The sequence below is a fragment of the Thermobia domestica genome, chromosome 5 (assembly GCF_964235325.1).
Source record: "Thermobia domestica chromosome 5, izTheDome1.hap1.1, whole genome shotgun sequence".
NCBI lineage: Eukaryota > Metazoa > Arthropoda > Insecta > Zygentoma > Lepismatidae > Thermobia > Thermobia domestica.
Window position 1 is genome coordinate 116,208,601 of NC_137458.1, and position 21,789 is coordinate 116,230,389.

The 21,789-nt window shown below is 37.6% G+C and overlaps 1 protein-coding gene across 2 annotated transcripts in view; it reads left to right on the top strand.

Annotated features, from left to right (window-relative positions):
* Positions 1–21,789, top strand: part of Trmt61 (tRNA methyltransferase 61) — a 224,387-nt gene that overhangs the window by 29,567 nt on the left and 173,031 nt on the right. Inside the window, exon 4 of one of the 2 annotated variants that reach the window (XM_081758961.1) lies at positions 18,282–18,630. The exons of the other annotated variant lie outside the window; for it this stretch is intronic. Coding sequence (XP_081615087.1) covers positions 18,282–18,472 — 191 coding nt within the window. The 3' untranslated portion in view covers positions 18,473–18,630. Of the gene's footprint in view, positions 1–18,281; positions 18,631–21,789 lie in introns of those variants that run through there. 2 annotated transcript variants of the gene reach the window in all.

Below are 21,789 nucleotides of genomic sequence, written 5' to 3' on the forward strand. Positions count from 1 at the left end.
TTCCTCAGGTTAGTGACGCTAAAATCAAGGAAGGGATTTTTGTAGGCCCGCAAATAAGATATTTGATTCTTGACCAAAAATTTGAGGATCTCTTAACTCCGGTTGAGAAAGCAGCTTGGTGTTCATTTAAATGTTTTAACAGATATTTTTTTAGGAAACCAGAAAGCCCCAAATTACCGTGAAATTGTGAGTGATTTCCTGCAATCATTCAAAGAAATGGGTTGCAACATGCCCCTTAAAGTTCACTTTCTAGACTTCCACCTGATTTCTTTCCTGGAAACCTTGGTGCTGTTAGTGATGAGCATGGAAAACGTTTTCATCAGGACATTTCCTCCATGGAGAAGAGATACCAGAGACAGTTGAGTTCACGAATGCTAGCTGATTACTGTTGGACACTCCAAAAAGGTGTTCCAGAAGCCAACTAAAACATTTTAGTTAAGGTAAGTAAGTGTTCATGTATTAAGAAGATACCACTCACTTCTTTTGTATTATTTATAAAATAGACATAAAACTATGTTTTAGTGCAGTTCCTGTTTGTGTATCACTATATACAAATAGCAAGTTGAGACAAAAAAATCTTATAAACTACTTTTTGGAGGGAATTTCCAACAAAATCCCTCTAGAAATTTCCTCATACAAAAATGTCGATATGGTGTACACATCATTGAAAATGTGTTTTATTGGAAGCCCAATGAGGTATAAACGGTGCCTATATTGTAATTTTCATGGAAGTTATATGTGATTTTATCTGCACTATTGAATATGGTAAAATGAACAGTACACATAGCATATTTTTATATAAATATGTTTATTTCTCTAGAAAGAATAATGCAATTCTTATGAAACTTAGACGTCTTACTAAGTATAAATCAAGCTAACATACACTACAATTTGTGTGTTTATATACCTAAGGGTACCCGAGCTACAAGTACAAAATTTGTTAAAAAAGGGAAATTTCCCGAAAATCCCTCTGTCACGGAGAAACTGAGGGTAATGGAGAGAAACGGATTGCAGATTCGAATTCTATTAGAATCAGGTATTTTCTTCCGTGTGCCAGAGGAAAAGTATTTTTTTGTCGACTAGTGTTATTAAATGCTTCATAATTTTTGAATTCTAAAATTTCGCGTACATCCTATAGGAATGCACCACACAACGGTTGGGAATCACAGATTTAATGGAAACACCTGAAACAACTGTAACTTACCAGATTAATATGGCGTTGTACCACCTTATGTCGTCAAAACAGCTCTGATGCGACGTAAAATGGCGTCATAGAAGTTGTGAATGGTAGCAAGTTGAGTATTACACCATTCAGCACGCCAGTTCCGTAAGAGAGGATAGAGGCAGAAATCAGCGCCAATCTGCTTCTCTAAAATGAACCGACCACTAATGTTCAATTATGGTCAGGTCCGAGGATTGGATGCGTCAGGAGAGATATTCAAACTTATTCCGGTGCTCCTCAAACCACGCCACTACAGCTCCATCTCTGTGAATTATCACCCTAGAATATGGCGTCATTGTCTAGAAACAACATCCGAGCCATAGTATGCGCATAGTCCTCTAAAACTGCGACATAATCAAGAGCGGTACGCGACCTGTAAGCGTCAGCCAGGACCACTAAGACCACTAAAAATCACTGCGGCCCACGACATGACACAATTGCAGGATGTTTTACGGGTGGGTGGAGTCACTACAAATTATGCGCTTGTTTGGACGTCCACCACACATAAACATGGCCTACGGTTTGAATAAAATGAGCGATGACTCACCCGACCATATTGCACCTCCATGTTGTATGTTTGCGACATCATTGGCATTACGCTAAAGCGTTATGGTTTCTTATAGAATTCGAAAGAAGGAGAGATACGCAAGTTTAATTGTTTTACTTTCTCTCAGTACGGAATAAACTCTCAGAGGAAGAATTGCAGTGAAACGAAACCTTCAACATCTTACAGTTACGTCTTTGTAAGCTAGTGCTGCCGGAAGATGAATGGTTCTTGTCCAAGTTAAGAGCGCATGAAGATTAGGAGAAAGGAACTGTGAACCATAGATGCAAAACGAATGTACGGGCGACTATAAAAGTGCATTACCACCTGCAATTCTTTTCCTGCAATAGTAGGCAACCCCAAAAGCAAATTCGTTGGGGTGGTTGAGAATTAGAAAGGCGTTGGACTAAACCTCAAATTTTGTTACAAATATATCAGTGTGGCAAACTGCAAATAAGGGAATAAAATAAATTGTTAAGAATGACGGTTTTATTCTCGTGAGGGCAATGGATAACATAAAAAGTTACTGGATGTATCTCGTAACTTTTCAGTTTCACTGGAAATTGAGTATTTAATTTGACCACCAAGTTTGGTGTTCATTTTAAAAGTACCTTAATGAATTTTCAAGCATTCTCTATGTATATATTCGAATAGTTCTGACAAGTTTTATAAAGACAAACGTTATTTCCAAATGTTAGGTTCTTTTCTTACTACGTTTAAATCCAATATTTTTATCTGTGCTCACTTTTCTTTTCTATCTCCTTTTCTCTGTCTCACTTACGTACCTCTAACAGATATCTATAGGTTTCAATTTTTCATCGAGAAATGTTTAAGTTTCTCCCTACGTCAACTTATAAATCTCGTTTCGTCTTATTTATTTCTTTCACTTTATTGACATCAATACATTTTGAAATTAGGATTATGCTCACGTTATTGCTGATTTTAATATGGGAGAGAGGAAAGGAAGAGAGAGACCGTGGTCCCTCTACTAGACACGATTATGGGATAAGAAGGTATATATTGGATGGCCTAGCTGCAAGGTGTTAGCTGTTGCTTTTTTTCTTTTTTATGCGGACTGTGTAAGTTAAGTAATTAACCATGAATAGTCAATCAAAAATGTTTTGTAACGAAAAAATAACATGAAATGTGAAATCTCTTTTAACAAACTGTCGAGATTTGAAAGTCGACAAACTTTACTCTTTCCAGTACCGACTACCTCGAGATCCCGGTAGCCAGAATTAGCCAGGGATAGGGACTTATATTTAAGAAAATGACAATCTCAGCAAAATGTGGAAGTCTTTTAGTCTGAGAGAAAAATGGAATTAAATCTCTCATTTCAATATTTAAGAAAATGACAATCTCAGCAAAATGTGGAAGTCTTTTAGTCTGAGAGAAAAATGGAATTAAATATCTCATTTCTAGTTCTATTAGTCTTGTACTTCTGAGTATGTGTCAAAATTACTGACAAAAATAAGAACAACGAATTATGATTATTTTGTAGAACATTCCACTTTAATATCACAGGATTTTCATCTTTCAATTTGCTTAGTTGTGAAAAATTATACAGTATATTCCTATACTGTATATAGTATGTGTGCTGACACTGATTTCTGATGACAATTAGAAACAGAAGTAAAGAATAAATAGTAATACTTATCAACTAAGGGGAAGTATAACTACTTTTATTTTAACCTTTTTGTTTCTTGGCTTAAAATGTTGCTTCGGGTTCACCCCCTTCCCCTTCAACCTTAGGTACGAAAATGCAAGAACATATTTAGATTTTGATTATTGATTCCAGTATGTTTCAAGAATCAATGCTTGGATCTGTCTGTGCGATATGTCGATATATCGATATCGATAATGACATATCATCATTCGATATCGCAAATATATGAACATCGATATATGCATATCCTAAATTTTCTATTTCGATCTCGGGAAGGGGGGTGAGGCATAAGTGGTCTCTTAAGCCTTGCGATGAATGAAGAAACAAAACTTAATTTTTACAATAATGTCTTCTAATGACTATTTCTTTATTACCAGAAATAGCAGTGCAAATAAATCCACTTGCAAATTTGCAATATTGTATACTGTAATTTGTTTGGCACCAAAACTTTTCGTTTCCCGAAAAAGAAAGAAAAAAGTACGTCAAAAAGTGTTTCGAACTTTGATCTAGAATTTACTATATTTTTTGTTCGTCTCTCTCGGATATTTACATCCCATTTGGCCTTTGGGACCGCTCATTGACAAAACTGCACACATGACCGCTATATGCAGACATGCTCTTACGCAGAGTCAGATTTGGAAAAGAAACGAGTTTTAATAATAATAATAATAATAATAATAATAATAATAATAGTAGTGTAGTAATAGTATAACAATCGGTTTTACAACTAGGGTCCTATCTCTTCATTTTGCATGAGAGGCCCGCAAGTTTGCTACGCCAATGGTGTGGCTTAGTCTGTGTTTGTCTTTTCGGTTCTTGTGGATGTTTGTTGTTGTGCTGTTATGCTTTTATATTAAACCTTTACATTATGTAACTTTTTCTCTTTTTACGAGTTTGTTTGAAAAAAGAAAGAAACTGCTTTCCTCTAATATCTATTTCTTACCATTCCTCTTGTTTGAACTACTTAAGTAAGATCATTTTGTAACTTTTTGTGTCATCCATTTCCCTAACAATAATAAACCGCCATTCTTAAGAATTTATTTTATTATCTTATTTGCAGCTTGCCACACTGATATCTTTGTAACAAAATTGAGGTCTAGTCCTACGCCTTCCTAATTCTCAACCACCCCAACGACTTTGCTTTTAGGGTTGCCTACTATTGCAGGAAAGGGAGAATTGCAGGTGGTAATGCACTTTTGGTGTCGTGTATACATAGGATAACAATGTCAGGCGCTATGTAAAGAAACAAAATATGTATCTAAAGTGCAAAGATCAAATGGCATGAACATATGCTCAAGGAATTTTCCATATAAAGAGAAGGACTCCCACAAATTATTGAATACAAGTTGGGCGAAAGTAAGCTGCATGAATTGATTTCCTCCTCGTGATACGTAATTCCACAGAGGATGATAATTCCGTACACAGAAACAACAGAAATGGACAAAACACGTGCCTGTTGTTGTGCGTGTGCGTATTGCATAACGATAGAAAGAAATCCAGTAGCAAATTACGAATTTATTAAGTTTCGTACAAAGTAGGATAGCTGTGACATACTTAGATGTAACCTGTGCGCATTAGCGTATTTAAGGTGGGCTTAAGTCCCCAAATTTTATTTACTATACTAAAGGAAATGAAATATCTGGCAGATTTGTCACATTTCCAGGAATAAAGTTAGCAAAGTCCTCCGAAACAAAATCGTAAATACGCCACTACCTGTGCGTATTTGTGCTGTGCAATATGTGTACATGAGCCATCTGTAGAGGGTAACAGTTTACAGACGGCGCTGAAATTGATTCCATTACTAACAAGACATCTCCGAAGCATTACTTATTTTTTTTTTTTCATGTATGATCAAATACATTTGGCATTTCGAAGATGACTGTCGCAGCAACATTAACTCAGGCAACAAGTTCTTAGGCCATCGTGACCGGTATTGCATACATAAGGCCTTTCGTTTTCCCCTAGAAAAAGAAATCAAGGGCTGTGAGGTCGGATAAATGAGGTGATTATGACACATGTCCTTCTATGCGAATCCAACAATCTGGGAACATTTCATTTAGGTACATCCGCACATTCCTTTCAAAATGTGAAGATGTACCGTCGTGCTGGCAGCACATCTGTCCTATGTTCAAAGGCACATTTTTTTTAGCAGTTCTAGGAGAACATCGTAGAAATATAAGATACGTACCGTCGCACAGGCGGATCGGTAATAAGTAAGGCCGTACTGTAAAATCATCAGGTGTGAGCTTTGCACTTCTCGATACTACATGTTATGTTTCTTTACGTACCACGTGATAAAGCTGTCCTATGCACATTCTTTTTGCACCTATTCTGGATCAAATTTCCTTTTTCCTCATTTTTAGACACTCGTTACTTGAACAGGAGCTGTATTTCTTGTTCAACTTTTGATAAAATACTCAAGGGACTCTCCAGTTTCATCGAAGTTCACCCTTGCGTATCCCCTGCACCACATCCAATTGTGCATTAATGGAATTTACGACTAAAAGTAATGAACGTTCCCTTTTAGTTGACTTCGATCCGAAATTTTTGCATTTTTCCGAGAAATTTTTGGGTGATCAAAGCGTCGAAAGGAAGCATTTTTGGTCTTAGGTTGGTGTATACTTTTTGTCTTATCTTAGTCAGGAATCACCTCCGAATATTGTCAACCGTGCACATTAACACCACATATATGTGTTTCAATACAACACCGAGAACGTTTGTAAGTTGATAAGAAACAAATCACACGGGCCGATGGAGAAAAGTGATTACTTTCACAACTAAGGAGCGGAGAAAAGCTACATTACAATACGCACTATGTTGAAACGTGAAGAGCGGTCCATATCACCATAAAGTCACGCTATGCAATCCAAAAATATACAGGGTGCTCCATATGTCAGTACAGTGGATTATTTTTGAAAGAAACATGATTACAGCAAATCTGACTAGCGGAGGACGGGCTAGGGTAAAGGAGCTATCGATTGATGCATGCTTGGTGAATGGGTGCCACATTGATGGGCGCCATCTTCGATCCAGGTTATTTTTTTTCAAATGGGAAGCTAGGCAAGTGACACATCAATTAACAATGTTTTTTGCAGGGGAATGCAGTCTCGCAAACAGAAATGCGTTATCATGTCCAGTTCCAAAGTTCCACCCAAAAGTTCCACCTACGGGATGTGTTCCATATGTTGCCCGTCCATTGCAACACACAACCGGAGTCTGTTAATCCAGTCCTCATGAACCCGTAACAACACAGCGGGGGTGATGCTATCACAGGCGTCGTAAATGTATCTCTAGGTGTGCAACATCCCAAATCTTCTTCTGATGCACCAGGTGTTTTAAGTGTCCGATTAAAAAAATATCCAAGGAAGTGAGGTCCGGCGACCGACTGGCCACTCCACAGGACCTCGGCGAACGATCCAACGTCCAGAAAAATGCAGATCCAAGCATTCCCGTACATTCAGCGTATAGTGCGGTGGGGCACCATCTTGCTGAAACTATCGAGGCAAGGTGGCATCGGGGCGGAGAAGTAACGGAAATACCAACTGCCCAGATATCGAACACCATTTAGGGTACAAGGAATGAATAAGGGTCAAATGATCGACGTATTCCGTATGCCACACCACACCACGATATTATTATGGGTAACCTTCTTGCAGGGATTGCATCCGACCAATATCGCATGTTCTGGCGATTCACTTACCCATCCAAATAAAAGTTTGCCTGGTCTGTGAAAAGAACGCTGGCTGGGAAATGCGGATCTCGGTCATATTGTGACAAAGTCCAACTGGCGAATTCCGTGCGCCGGTCAGGATCATCCTCTGAAAGGTTGTGGACAAGCTGCATCTTGAAGGGATGCCACTTGCTCGTATGAAGAATCCTCATCAGGGAATCACGTGGTACGTCTGTTATCTCTTATAATTGTCTTGTGCTGCGCTTCGGACTTTTCACACTCGCAGCAAGCACCATTGTGGATGTCTCCTTATCTGTCACGGTTCGTAGGGGACCTGACCGTGGTCTGTCGGCAACATTACCAGTTACATTGAATTTCCTAATGAGGTAGCTAACGGTGTTGTGGCTTATGAAAGGTCTTTCGGGGTTTCGCACGTTGAAGTCCTGGGCAATCACGCGACTGCTTCTTTCCCCAGACATTAGTATGATCTCAATTCTTTCCTGCTTCGTTAGTGCCATCTCGCTCTACCTGCAACGAAAGGAAAACCTGTCAAATTTGGGGCGTCACATTTTTCTTGCATCGTTAGTTCCATGTCGCTCTCCCTGCAAGGAAACAGAAAACTGTCAACTTTGGGCCGTCATAATTTTGGAACGGAACATGATAACGCATTTCTGCTTGCGGGACTGCATTCCTATGCAAAAAACAGTGTTAATTGATGTGCCACATGCCTACCTTCCTATTTGAAAAAATAACCTTTATCGAAGATGGCCGCCATTCACCACTCATGCATCAATCGGTAGCTCCTTTACCCAAGTCCGCCCTCCGCTAGTCAGACTTCCTTTAATCATGTTTGTTTCTAAAGTAAGCCAATGTATTAAGACTAATGGACCACCTTGTATATTTCAACAATGTGTAATCTTTTCGCAAGGGATTCCCTACGAGGCAATTGCCAGACATGTTCCCAACAGAATTCTCAAATATGCTCTGACTTAAAGTAGGAAAAACGTAAGCATTGACAGCAATTAATATGGAATGCTTCAGTAGAAAGTGTTAGAGAACCCTAGCTGCATGGTTCCTTGTGGTCGGAATAACACGTGCATTGTATTGTTCTACGGCATATTTAGGGTAATTTACATCCATTATCTAAATTTTGCTTTTTCGATAATTTACGTAAATTAAAGTGCTCTTGTATAGCAGGGATCTAATGGAGGGTATACGCGGGTATACGGCGTATACCCACCTCTAAGTTTTGGAAACTATCGTATAGCCACCTAAAATTTAGGAAATACGTGGGTATACGCTACATTCGATTCATAGTATACTGACTTAATTGAAAAAAAAAAACTACTTTTCATGTACTGTATTTCAAAACAAAAAAAAAAAAATTCACTGAAAAGCTAGTCATCAGGCTGTGGTCGCGAATGATGTCTAGATTTTTTTAAAAAAATGTTTGCGTTTTCGGGATGTGGGAATCGAGTTTTCTGAGAATTCCTTCTGTAATGGAAAACATCACTCTGAACTGCAGTCATTTTTCCTCAAGACCTCTGTACCATAATAAAATAAAGCCAAGCTGTTTCTAAATGCTTTTCTTGGAAACTTAGAATTTCTTTGTTTCTAAAGATCAGTGGGAAACAGAGTTGAGTGGTGAGGAGGGTAGGAAAGACCTAGCGTATGAGCATGCCACATCAGAGTAGGGCGTATATCCAGATGGTGGCATTGAAGTTGTTCGGTTTTGACATAGCAATGACCACAGTTTTCACACCCTGTTTGATCTAAATTCAAAGTCTACCTATTGGATACAATTTGAGCAACACAATACGGGATGGAACCAGTTTCTTTCTAATCGTGTAAAGAGGCTCTGAAGAAACGAGTCTTTATTTTAGTTCAAGGGGTAAGAGGAAATTAAATGAATATATTTGCGCCAATAAATCGTAACAAAAATAACGAAACAACGTGGCCTATCGTCGGTCTAGTTGAAGCTTTCACCGCCGTTCCCAATACCCTGAAATACAACAGCGAACTTCGGATTAGTACTGCTCATTCTTAGCCGCAATTGGCATCAAAGAAAGTGGCGATTGATTTTCGTAAATACTCAGCAGCTAGTACTAGTAGTAGTTTTTCCGCAACCAACTGGACAAAAAAAAGCCTGGAGTAAAAGTAAACATTTCTCTGTTCTTTCGGTTTCGTTCAGAGAAAAAATATTTGAAGAAAATTTAACAGGAGGAGGTAGAAAACAAGTCAAAAGAGACCTAGCGTGTGAGCATGTCACAGCGATCTTTGAAAATTTCAGTAGGGCCGTCACTTGTAGTAGTCGAACTTCATTTGCTTAGTAGTGTTCCAACTTTCTTTTTTGGGTTGATGAATTAAGTGTTGCTTTGCAATTTGCAAGAGATTCAAAAAGGTGTTAGAAAATTGGTTAAAAAGGAAAAGGAAAAAATTGGTTAAAACATTCCGCTGGCGAAAATGTAAAAACAAAGATATCGAGAAATAGGGAAGAAAACTCTAAAGAACAAGTTAATTTGCCAGATACTATTTCAGAAAAAGACATAAGTACATTTATTTATTAATTTATTGATTTCACATTATAAAGGTTGTTATGGCAACTCCGGCTTGATGATGAAGATATCAGAGGGTCCTTCATTAAAGATATTGCAAAGGAGACTAATTGTGACCTAGGAACTATTCCGATATTTGCGTGATGCGAATGAAGAAAAACCTGTCAAATTAGCTGATCTGCAAAGGGTTTCCAACACCTTCTCCACGAATTTATTATTATTATTATTATTATTATTATTATTATTATTATTATTATTATTATTATTATTATTATTATTATTACAGGAATTTACACCTGTGTGAACGGCCCAGGTTTAAATTTAGCTGGAAACAGCATTCCGAGTAATTCTAATTTTAAAAAAATTGATAGTCGGCCATCTTCATTCTTCTTTCCAAGCTTTTCTTTGACAGATTAAGTGAATGCTGGAATAGTACATCAGCTTATAAGTCCAGGCAGCGTCCTTTACAAATCGTTTTGTCTGATAGTGTGCTTAAGGTTTAAATTTAATAAGCAGTGATGGAACACCTTTCATTATCTGAGAAAATGTCTCATCACGGAAGTTGTAATCTATTTAGAAGAGCTAGACTTGTGGGTTTTCTTATTTGCTCCCTCGGTTTTAATTTCTAAAAAAAAAAAAAAAAAAAAAAAAAAAAAAAAAAAAAAAAAAAAAAACACCTTAAAAATTCAGGTTTGAATTTAAAAAGTGGAAAAGCTCCCATTTTTTTAGTTTACAACTTTATATCTTTTAGGAAAGACTTAGGAGGAGAGCATTTTTTTTTATCTTTATCTATTTTTCATTTTTCCAGGGTATGTAATTCTTTTATTTTATTTCATTTCATTTATTTAAGAATCACCAGATGCAGCTAAGAGGCCATTTTATACCTAGGTACTGGATACCTAACAACAATAATAACAATGGAAAGAATTTTGGAAGGTATCGGCCATGGCCTGTTTAGTAGGTACTGTCCCGAGATTTGCCGGGTAGGACTGAGGAAAACCCCAGTCAGGATGGTCGGCAGTGGGAATCGAACGCACGACCTCCCGAATGCGAGGCGAACGCTCTAGCAATTGAACTAATTCGCTCGATAAGATTGTCGTTTGTGTTTTTTTTTTCTTTTTGAATTGCTCCTGCGAGAAACTTGAGCCTCGACACGAAATAAATTATTGGACTAGAGTTCTAGATGGGTATATCTATACTGCCCGACTCTAACTTCGGAACTGGCATCAGGGCTTAATTCAGCCATATTTTTTTTTTTTTAAGTACAACCATTTATACTACCTGACCTAATTAACGCAGAGAGTTAAATAAGGTCTTAAATAAAATGAAATTTTTGAGTTTTACGTCCCACAGTTATGCCGGTTAGGCCAAAGGAGACGATGATGATGAGTAATGAATGAAATGGTGGAATGAAGAAAGTGGGAGGAAACGGAAGAACCCCGAGGAAACCCACGCTCACGGTGTTTGTCCACCACAAAGTTCACTTGGCGGGGGGCTAGGATCGAACCCGGGACCCCAAGCACTAGAGGTGAACGCTCTACCACTGAGCCACTGCGGCCCCAATTATGGTCTTAAATTAACCTATGATACTGTAAGTAATCTTTTTCTTAGTCTCTGGTTGATAGGTTAAATGGTTCGATAACTATTCTCCAAAAAGTAGCTTTGCATCCACATTTTTATTTTTGTTACTTCACATACATATCTTGCTTGTTCGAACCTTAATGGCACAAAGACTAATAACTGTTAGAGCAAGCGTTATGGTGAATTTCAGAGGAAATCACGCCTATGTTGTCTGAAAATACCAAGTTCAAGAGTATGGGGAAAGTAGATACAGAATTTCACAAATTAAGTCAAAGTGTCATAGATAATTGTGGATTAGATGTAGCAAGGTTTAATTAAGTCTTGCGTAGTTCCCAAATATCTTAAATGTGGCATTTTTCGAAAATACAAGTATGATGTTCCCTGAAATTCAGCACACTACAACTTCTTCTAACAATATTAGTCTTTGAGGAATTAATGCTCCAAGTTCAATTTTCCGCACTTTCCCTCGCTTGTAACTTGACAAGGGCGCCGCTTTCGACTTCGGTGTAATAATTTTTTTCTTACTTGTTTTCGTGTCTAGTTTCAATCCCCAAGCACTGTAATAGGAATTATGAAACAACACCCCTATATATATATATATATATATATATATATATATATATGTGTGTGTGTGTGTGTGTGTGTGTGTGTATGTAACAAAGGAAAGAGCGTATACCCACCTAAAATATTAGCATTACATCACTGTTGTATAGTATGTGTTGTGCACCTCCGTTGATTTTCATAGATTGTAGAATTTGATACTTGTTTAGACGTTCATAGATTGTATAGTTCGATACTTGTTTAGATGTTCATAGATTGTATAATATAGAGCACAACCTTGTCAGATATGATCATTGAGAGCACAGCATTGTAAGTTTTGACTCAACATTGTGAAATATTTGGGGGATTACAAGGGGCATGCCGAAAGTTTTTAGATACTAAAATTCAAATAACGTTGCCGTACTGGAACGTATCACGTTTAAAATGCGTATACCCTCTAGTGGTGAAAGGTATAACTGCATGGCTGCAGGTTTGTTTGTATTTAGAGGGCTGGAAATGTAAGTAGTTCGAGCCTTTCAATTGGCAACAGTGGAGCTCGAGCGATGTGATTTTGTTGCAATGTTCTTTAGAGTTTTTAAGCACCGTTCAACGCAAGAGCAGTGCCATGATCGAATAGAAAAGTTATTTCGGGAACTCTGCCTCTTCACGCTCAACCGCTTTAAATTGGTTTGCGGACTTTAATCGAGGCCGACCAAGCCTAACAGATGAGCTTTCCACGTTTACGAGTGAAAATGTCGCAGCAGTGAGAAATCTTGTGAAAGAGGCTCGCCATATAACTACAAGAAATTTTTAAGAATATTTGACTCGTGCTTGTTTAAGAATGCGAAAAATATTGAGCTTGTGGGGACTTTTGAGAAATTGTAAGAGATTTTTTTTTTTTTCAAAGAGTATCTAAAATTTTTAGCATGCCCCTCGTGTTTGAATTCAGTGGTAACGAATTGCGATCTAGAAAGGGATTTTCCATGCCCAAATCACAATTATCTAGTTAAATTTCCGTCATATACATGATCATAGGCACAAGGAATTTATCTTCAATCTATATATATAAAAGAGAACGTACAAATCCTTTGTTCCCTCATCACGCTAATACGGCTGAACCAATTTCTTTCATTTTTGGGGGGTTATTAGGATTTGGACCCTAGATTGTTTTTATCATATCACTTTAATTTTTAATTACCAGTGTCTTGAGATAATTGACGATTCAAGTGTCCATAACGTACAAATCCTTTGTTAGTTCATCATAGGTAAAAATAAACGTATTTATATGCAACCCGCATGACCGTGTCACTCGGCGGGTTAACATAAATGACAGGCGCTATAATGTTAACATTTACTGCAAGCATATTTCACGGGTATTAAACACATGAGATATGGAGTTGTGCATTTAAATTTTCATTTCAACCCAGCGAAGCGGGTAATATATGCTAGTTAGATATAATTAGAAAGATGTACTAGAATTAAGTAGTACATTCTTCAAAATTTCTCCTCATTATATTATTATTATTATTATTATTATTATTATTATTATTATTATTATTATTATTATTATTATTATTAATAATAATAATAATAATATCATGTAACCAGTCTTATAATGGCGGATTGATAAAGTTATCAAGGACGAGACCGTTGGTTTTGAGAAGAAAATCATTGTCATCGTCTTTCACCTATCAGTTTTGTACATACACAAAGAATTCTTATTGCCATCGTATTAACCCACCAAATACATTTTTTTTTTTAAGGAAAATATGATTCCAAATCCAAAAATTATTCTAACAATAAGATCGTTATCCATCTTATAAATTCACTGAAATATTTATTCCACTTAATTTTTACTTTCGTCAATAGATGGTAGCATTGAAGTTCTAATTTTACACCGTGAGATGGCAGCACATGTACTAAACAGTCGTCTTATTTCTGCTGTAATCGTTCTTACAAGAATAAGAAACTTCAAATATATAGTATTTGCTCAGAAACGACAAATTTGAAATAAATAAAATTTGTATATATTGAATTGTTCTTATTTAGAATTACAGTGGACATGAGTTTACGAACTTAATCCGTTCCGTAACGTTGTTCGTAAACTGAAATCAAAATTATTTTTCCCATTGAAATTAATGTAAATACAATTAATCCATTCCAGCCACTCAAACGTACTATTTATGTAGTTTTTAAGTTTTAAGAGTTCTTTTCTGTGATGAAGAATATGGAATGAAAATAACATTATCTCTTTTAAAGTCAAATAAGGAACGCTAAATTAAACAGTAAGAAAAATTAAAACACACACGCGCACAAAGCACAAAGTAGAACAAGTAGTTTTTGAATACATATAATGGGAAACGCGCAGAAGCACTTCTAGGCACTTGGAAATGTTGGTACATGCGTGGGTGAGAGTTCGTATCCCGAAATATTGTTCGCGAGCCGAAGTTAAAATTGTTCACAAACTTGTTTTCGAACCGAAATTTTCGTAAAATGAAGAGTTCGTAACTCGATAGTCCATTGTATCTATCTTACGACTTAGTCATCATGGGCCTTATCCAGAGTTGTTCTGACGCGTGATTAGTGCCATTCTAAAGAGTTCGACTAACATATGTTTCCTGCAGTAGTCAGACTTTTAGTATGACGCTAATCATGCATCAAAACGACTCTGCATAATGCCTCATGTGTCTAAACTAACTTTTCCGTTTTGATTATGATGTAAACGCAGTTCATTTCACTATACATAACCATATCATGTACATAGGAGACGAACTGTGGGACGTAAAACTGAAAGATTTCAGTTTTTTCACTTATTGACAACATCCATCTGAGTGGAGAATGGCCAAAGGAGTTTCTTGATGTTACAATGATTGCATTGCCCAAGAAAAAGCAAGCAAAGAAGTGCAGGGAGCACACAACCATTAATCTTATTTCCCACACTGGAAAGATTATTGCAGGCATACTGAACAGGCGGCTAGAATGTAAGATAGAAGAGATGCTAGAAGAAGATCAGTTTGGATTCCGAAAAGGAAAAGGTACCAGAGATGCTATTGGTTTGATGAGAATTATATCCGAACGAGTTCTTGATGTGAAGGAAGAGCTATATTTGTGTTTCATCGACTGGCAAAAAGCTTTTGACGGGGTTAATTGGTCGAAACTTTTGAAAATACTTAAAGAAATCGCAATCAACTTGGAGAGACCGACGACTCATTCGAAACTTGTACATAGGACAACGAGTGAAGTTGCACTTGAATAAAGGAGAAACCAGTAGTGTTGAGATCGGAAGAGGAGTCAGATAACGATGTTGTATGTCGTGACAATTATTCAACATTTACAGTGAGTGTTTAATGAAGGAAACATTAATGGGAATTGGAGATTTCAAGGTTTGAGGGCAGATCATTTACAAGATCAGGTATGCAGATGATACGGTTATTATAGCTAGAACCGAAGAATGACTACAGATGATTGACAAAATAGTTGGCACTAGAAAACTATATGGAATGGAAATCAACATCGAAAAGTCAAAAGTCATGAGAATATCCCAGGAAAACGCGCCCTTACGGGTCAGAGTAGAACAAAAAGAACTTGAAGAGGTCGAGAATTTCAAGTATCTGGTAAGTATTTTGACGAGAGACGCTTACTGCACCAAAGAAACCATGTCAAGAATGGCCATAGCCAAAGGAGCATTCAACAAATGATCTCTCTTAACTAGCAGTCTCAGTATCGAACTTGTGAAGAAATTGGTCAGGTGTCTATATCTGGAGCATTGCACTGTATGGTTCAGAGACTTGGACATTTACGGAAGTTAGAGAAGAAATATTTAGAGGGTTTCAAAATGTGGTGTTGGAGGAAGATGGAGAAGATAAAATGGAGAGAGAAAGAGCTACAAACGATGTTTTAAAACGGATAGGAGAGAAGAGGATACTTCTAGGCACTATTATTCGTAGGAAGGCCAATTGGATTGGACACATCTTGCGAAGAAATGTCTTCTTCATAGCGCCATAGAAGGAAAAATGGAAGGAAAACGAGAAATAGGAAGAAGAACACAACTGATAGATGATCTGAGAAACAGAAGAAAATATTGGGAGTTGAAAGAGGAAGCTGAAGATCGAAAAACGTAGAGGAAACATTTCCAAGCCTAAATCTAAAATTAAAAAAAAAAAAAAACTTTAGTCCCAGGACCTGCCGGAAGGCAGAATACTTAATAATAATGATCATGTACTTGAATTATATTTATACTAGAATTATCTATAGTGGTGCCCTGCGTAGCATTGTTGCTCATGCTCTTACCTTTGGTATGAGTTGTCCCAGGTTCGATTCCCGGTGGGGGCACTCGGTCGAAAGAGTGTAAACCTTCACCGATGGTCTTCTACTACTGGTTTCAGCTTTACTCTCATCAAAACACACTGCGTACATTTTTGTCGCCTTCGTCAATGTGCCTATGATCCTGAGATGTTCCTTGGATGCTCTTGACTGTCCTATGTGGATCATGTTCGTTTTCTGGGCTTGGAGTTCGACGGAAGACTTACCTGGGCTGTTCATGTTCGAGACCTGAAGTACCGCTGTCTTCGCTCCATGAACTTACTACGTTTGGTGTCTCATCTTTCGTGGGGTGCTGACCGTGTGGAGATGCTGCGTCTGTATCGTAGACTCATCCGCTCCCAATTGGATTATGGCTGTGTTGCATATGGTTCTGCTCGACCTTCCATCCTACGTCATCTGAATTCTGTTCATCATCTTGGCCTTCGTTTGGCGCTTGGAGCTTTCCGAACCAGCCCTATTCCTAGTCTTTATGTCGAGGCTCATGAACCGTCTCTTTCACACCGTCGGAACTGCCTGCTTCTGTGCTATTACATTCATATCCATGCCCTACCTGACCTTCCTTCGCCCTTCGCCCTTGAGGCTGCTGCTTGCTATGACAGATATCAAGCACGACCTACTGCTATTCGGCATTTTGGCATTCGTGCTATAGACCTTGTGGCTTCTCTTGGACTAGATGTCCCTGCTAGCTGTACATTGGACATCCTGTCCATTCCTCCATGGACTGTTCTACCACCAGTTTAAGAAATCTGTCACCAGGTCAAGGATTTTGTCAATTCCTTTCTTTTCTGATTGCGTACCGCACCTACGCTGTCTTCTACACAGATAGTTCGAAGCATGAAAATTCTGTTGGCTGTGCCTTCGTCACGGATCATCATAGCGCTTTCTTCAAGCTCCATCCTACTTCCACTGTCTTCACTGCTGAATTAGTTGCTATTTTGGAGACTGCATTATATTCGTCGACGCCATCTTCGACATGTTCTCCTGTGCTGTGACTCCAGCAGTGTTTTATGTAGTCATTGATGTGTCAACTGTGCACTCCATAGTTCAACAAATTCTACCCTTCTGCCATTCCTTACGTCTCGCAGGTTGCGACGTCCAATTTTGTTGGGTATCTAGCCATGCTGGTATTCCGGGGAACGAGCGTGCTGACCGTGTTGCCAAACAAGCTGCCCTTACAGGACTTCACTATCAGTCATCGCTCCCCAGCTCCGATATTCGTCCTGTAATCGACTGTCTTCTCCTTCACCGCTGGCAGACAAATTGGGATTAGCACCTTCAGAATAAATTGCACGCTGTCAAGCCGCGACTTGGTGTTTGGGCCACGAGTTTTCGTCCTTCAAGACTGGAAGAACGACGATTGGCACGCATGCGTATTGGGCACAGCCATCTGACCCATGGCTACCTGTTACGTAGGCATAACCCACCTTCCTGCACCCATTGTGGTGCATTACTGACTATCTGCCACCTTCTTGTAGAATGTCTTCCTCTTGCTCCTGAGCGAGCTCGCCTTGGCTTACTAGTTGATATGTCTAAATTGCTTGGAGACGATGTCCAGATGATCCAGAAAGTTTTCACCTACTTGCAGTATGCGCACTTCCTGACTGATTTGTGAGTGCATTTCTCACGTTTCTTTTAATTTATTTGTTTCTGATTTTATCTACTGTTTCTCTGTGTTTTCAAGGTGGTTTTATGCTTGTCATAGAATTTCCTTGCTTTTAATCTTCTATATTGCACTGTCATATTCATTACTACTGGGCTGCTCCACGCGTGTTCACCTATTGCCGAGCTGCCCCGGCAGATATTAGCTTGTCATTGCGTACTAACCAGTCCTTGTATTTGTGTATCGAGTTTGCACATTTCTTAAATGCTATGACATTTTAATTCGTAAATGACGACACGTTTTACGTGCTACAGACTTCGCTTTTAATTTATTATTTTTGAGATACTATGCTTTTGTTCTTGGGTACTTCGATTTTTTACTGTCACAGAAGAGTGCAAAAGACCTCGTTGTCGACGCGCCTACCCAAACCCTTTCGATCAATCAATTAATCTCTCTTTAACCGTCCATCTTCCAAGAAATGTCATTTTAGTTATAAACCGCGCTCGATGATCAACAACAATAAACATACACCCAATAATGTACTTCATTTAGTATTGTAGTTTCAATCGTATTTTTACAGGTTTTCTTCAATCATATATATCAGATTCACATATTCATGCTCTTAAGGACAGAATGAAAGCAAAAAGACAGAGTACCGAAGAGGAAAACGTTTCATCGTCAAATACAACAGCAGTCAATGAAGTATCGAGTTTGGATTTTGCCGGATGTCCTACTATCACGAAAAAAGTCACAAGGCAGGAGACTGGATAGAGTGTCTGACTTGTATAGCGTGGTTCCGCGAAAGTTGTGTTAATGCTATTGGTAAGAAAAAGTTTATTTGCTGCATTTGCATATCGCAATCATTTTCCCCAACACTGATCCCATTTACCCCACAACATTGGGGTAAATCGGATCGATGTATCACCTGATACAAAGTGAAATTTTTGGGGGTAAGAACTGTAAAATTAAAAAAAAAAAAAAACTTTTCATTATAGTCTATTAGATGAAGGTTCATTTATTACTAGACATGTAGTTTTCGTTTAAATAGAAGCATATTAAACTTCCAATTTGACTTTTTCTGCAAAGGTGATCCGATTTTCCCCTACCTACCCTAAATTGACAAGAGCTACACAAGTAGGTACTAACCCTATGTAGTCTTAAAGAACGAAGGTGTAAGGAGAAATTTGATTCCTTGCTCATGAACATCTGAAAATTTTGTCTAGAAAATTGTGTGATTAGATTATTTATTAACAAATTTAAAAAATAAATAAATAAAAAGAATTAATATTAATCACAGTAATGAATAATGATATATTCGGCACTGTCGATTTTTGTGCAATTAAAGGATAGTATGTAAAAGTTTTTTTTTTTTTCGAAATGTTCTCTCAATTAGTTTCAAAGCGGATGACTAACATATCGAACCCTTGTAAGCAGGGGCGTCATTTAGGGGGGCAGGAGGGGGCAATTGCCCCCCCAAGATTTTGTAGAATTTACTTTAATAGATTGTTTACTAATATACAAGTACGAAACGTGAAAGTCTTATGTCAGTAGCGCTTTTGTCCCCCTCAAGCGAAGTCTGAAATGACGCCCCTGCTTGTAAGAAGGAATGAATGTATGCTGGAACTGTTGCGCTACAATAGGTTAATTTTTGGGCCATTTTCCATGGCAATTAGAATGCAATTCCTGTAGCTTTCTTAACTCCACGGGAAGACAAATAACCCATACATACTCACGCAACGGTAAATATTATATGGCACCATTTTTTTCTATGAATCAATAATATATAAAAACTTTACATTTATAAATGAAACTATAGGCCTATACTTTAGGAGTCACTTCAAAAAAGTAGGGGTAACTGCCCCGTGTTGTCCTCCTAATCATCGCCCATGATTATTGATAAACATTATTTTTCATTAGAATTATTATGTAGCATTTTAAATCTATATTCAATATAACTATAGTTACTATAATATTGGTCTCAAAACTATCCAGGATTATCTTAAAATCGGGAGGCGGTGGCTCAGTGATACAGCGTTCAACTCCGGTGCTTGGGGTCTCTGGTTCGATCCCAGCTCGCGCCGTGTGGACTTTGTGGTGGACAAACACCGTGCTCGTGGGTTTTCTCGGGAGTTCTCCCGTTTCCTCCCACTTTCTTCATTTCACTCATTTTTCATTATCACCGTCTCTTTTAGCCTAACCGGCATAACCGTGGGACGTTGAAGTTAAAGATTTCATTTCATTTCATTATCTTAAAATCAATAAAAGTACTTTAAAATCTACGCCTAACAATAAGGGAAGACATTCTAATGGCTGGTAAAAGTCTCCACTTTACAAGCTTAAAAATAGTGAATGAAGAATCATTTTCGCATCTTTAATCCAACACCTAAATAATAATAATAATAATAATAATAATAATAATAATAATAATAATAATAATAATAATAATAATAATAATAATAATAATAATAATAATAATAATATACTTTTTTAAAAGTAAAGATCAAAAGAAAAAGTTCAAATAGAACCATGTTGAAAACTTCATCATTCAACCTTTTATTTTTATTTTTTTAAACCTTTCCAAATAACATTTAAAAAGTTATAGACAAAATAGTTACAGTATAGACCATTGACAAATAAGACTGTGCTGTAAGTTAACTTTTGTGGAAGTCTATAAGATTTTTTGGTATAATTATCCAATTAGAAAATTTAATCCTTTAATGAATTACACACACACACACACACACACACACACATATATATATATATATATATATATATATATATATATATATATATATATATATATATATATATATATATATATATATATATATTTACATCTTACCATTTATACCATGTATGCCTAACTCGTCTTCAACGACACGAACACTTTTTCGATTATCTGCTTCCTCTGTGTTGCAAGAAGCTCATCGGAACAAGATTTAGTCGGTGCTTATGCGTCTTATTTTGCAATGGTGTCACCGAAACGATATTTGACAAACCAAGGGCACATGGTGCATTAATTTGGCATTCCTGGCCCAAATGCACTGTTTTTTTTTTGACTTGCTGTGCAGTGTGTCCCAGTTTGAATTCGTTGAAAAAATCACTCGCAATTGTGTATTCCCCGTGGTATACAGTAGAGCGTCGATTATCCGAACGTCGGTCAACCGAACGACCGCTTAACCAAACTGTGTACTCGCTCGCACCTGTTACTCTCCCACCCTACCATCCATCATCCCCCTCACTCCCAAACCAAGTTTCCCACAGTAGTCGCCGCACTGAGCCACCGCTGGCGGAACATTGCTTCTAATGGGGCCTTCATAAGGCGCTGCTGACCGGCCAAGCCGCCAGTCGCTGTGTTTCAACAATCAGCACACTTCTTTTTATGAATAAATTTACTGTACAGTACTTCTTTTTGGCAAATAAACATGTACAGTTCGATTATCCGAACAAACCAGTTTTCCGAACACCCATGTCCCCCAATTACTTCGGATAATCGACGCTCTACTGTATTTTCATACGACCCTGTTCAACAAACCACTGGCTCCTCGACTGAGTACCCTAGCCTTTTTTCCGAACCGAATGGGTATAGAGAATTTATGACACTAGACGGGTGACCGTCTTTATGTTATGTCGCTGAGGTGAATTTTCCAGAGATCAAAGCTGATATTTCATTCGCACTAACCTAATATTTAATAAATTCGTTAACCGTAGTTGTTATAATAACTAATAATTTCTTGCTCGTAATTTTATTCAACAATGCACAACACAAGCTGTTCCTTCTTAAAGATTTATTTTCCCATTATTAACATTGCTTTTGTTCGTTTCAAATCACATCATTAACAATACTAGTTTGTCCCTTCCACGTGTACTTTCTCGCCCTCTGTTTTTATAATTTGCGTTCGTACCAACTCCCGATCACAACTTGTTTTGTGTTGTTAACATTATTCCAGACAACCAAATCAAAATTAAATGTATTTCTTCTTGTATAAGGTTCTTCTACAAAAGCTTTGACGTTGATACAATTCATGCAATATACTTGTAATTTTGTTTTCTTAAAATACAGTTGTTTAGGTAGGTCTGCATCA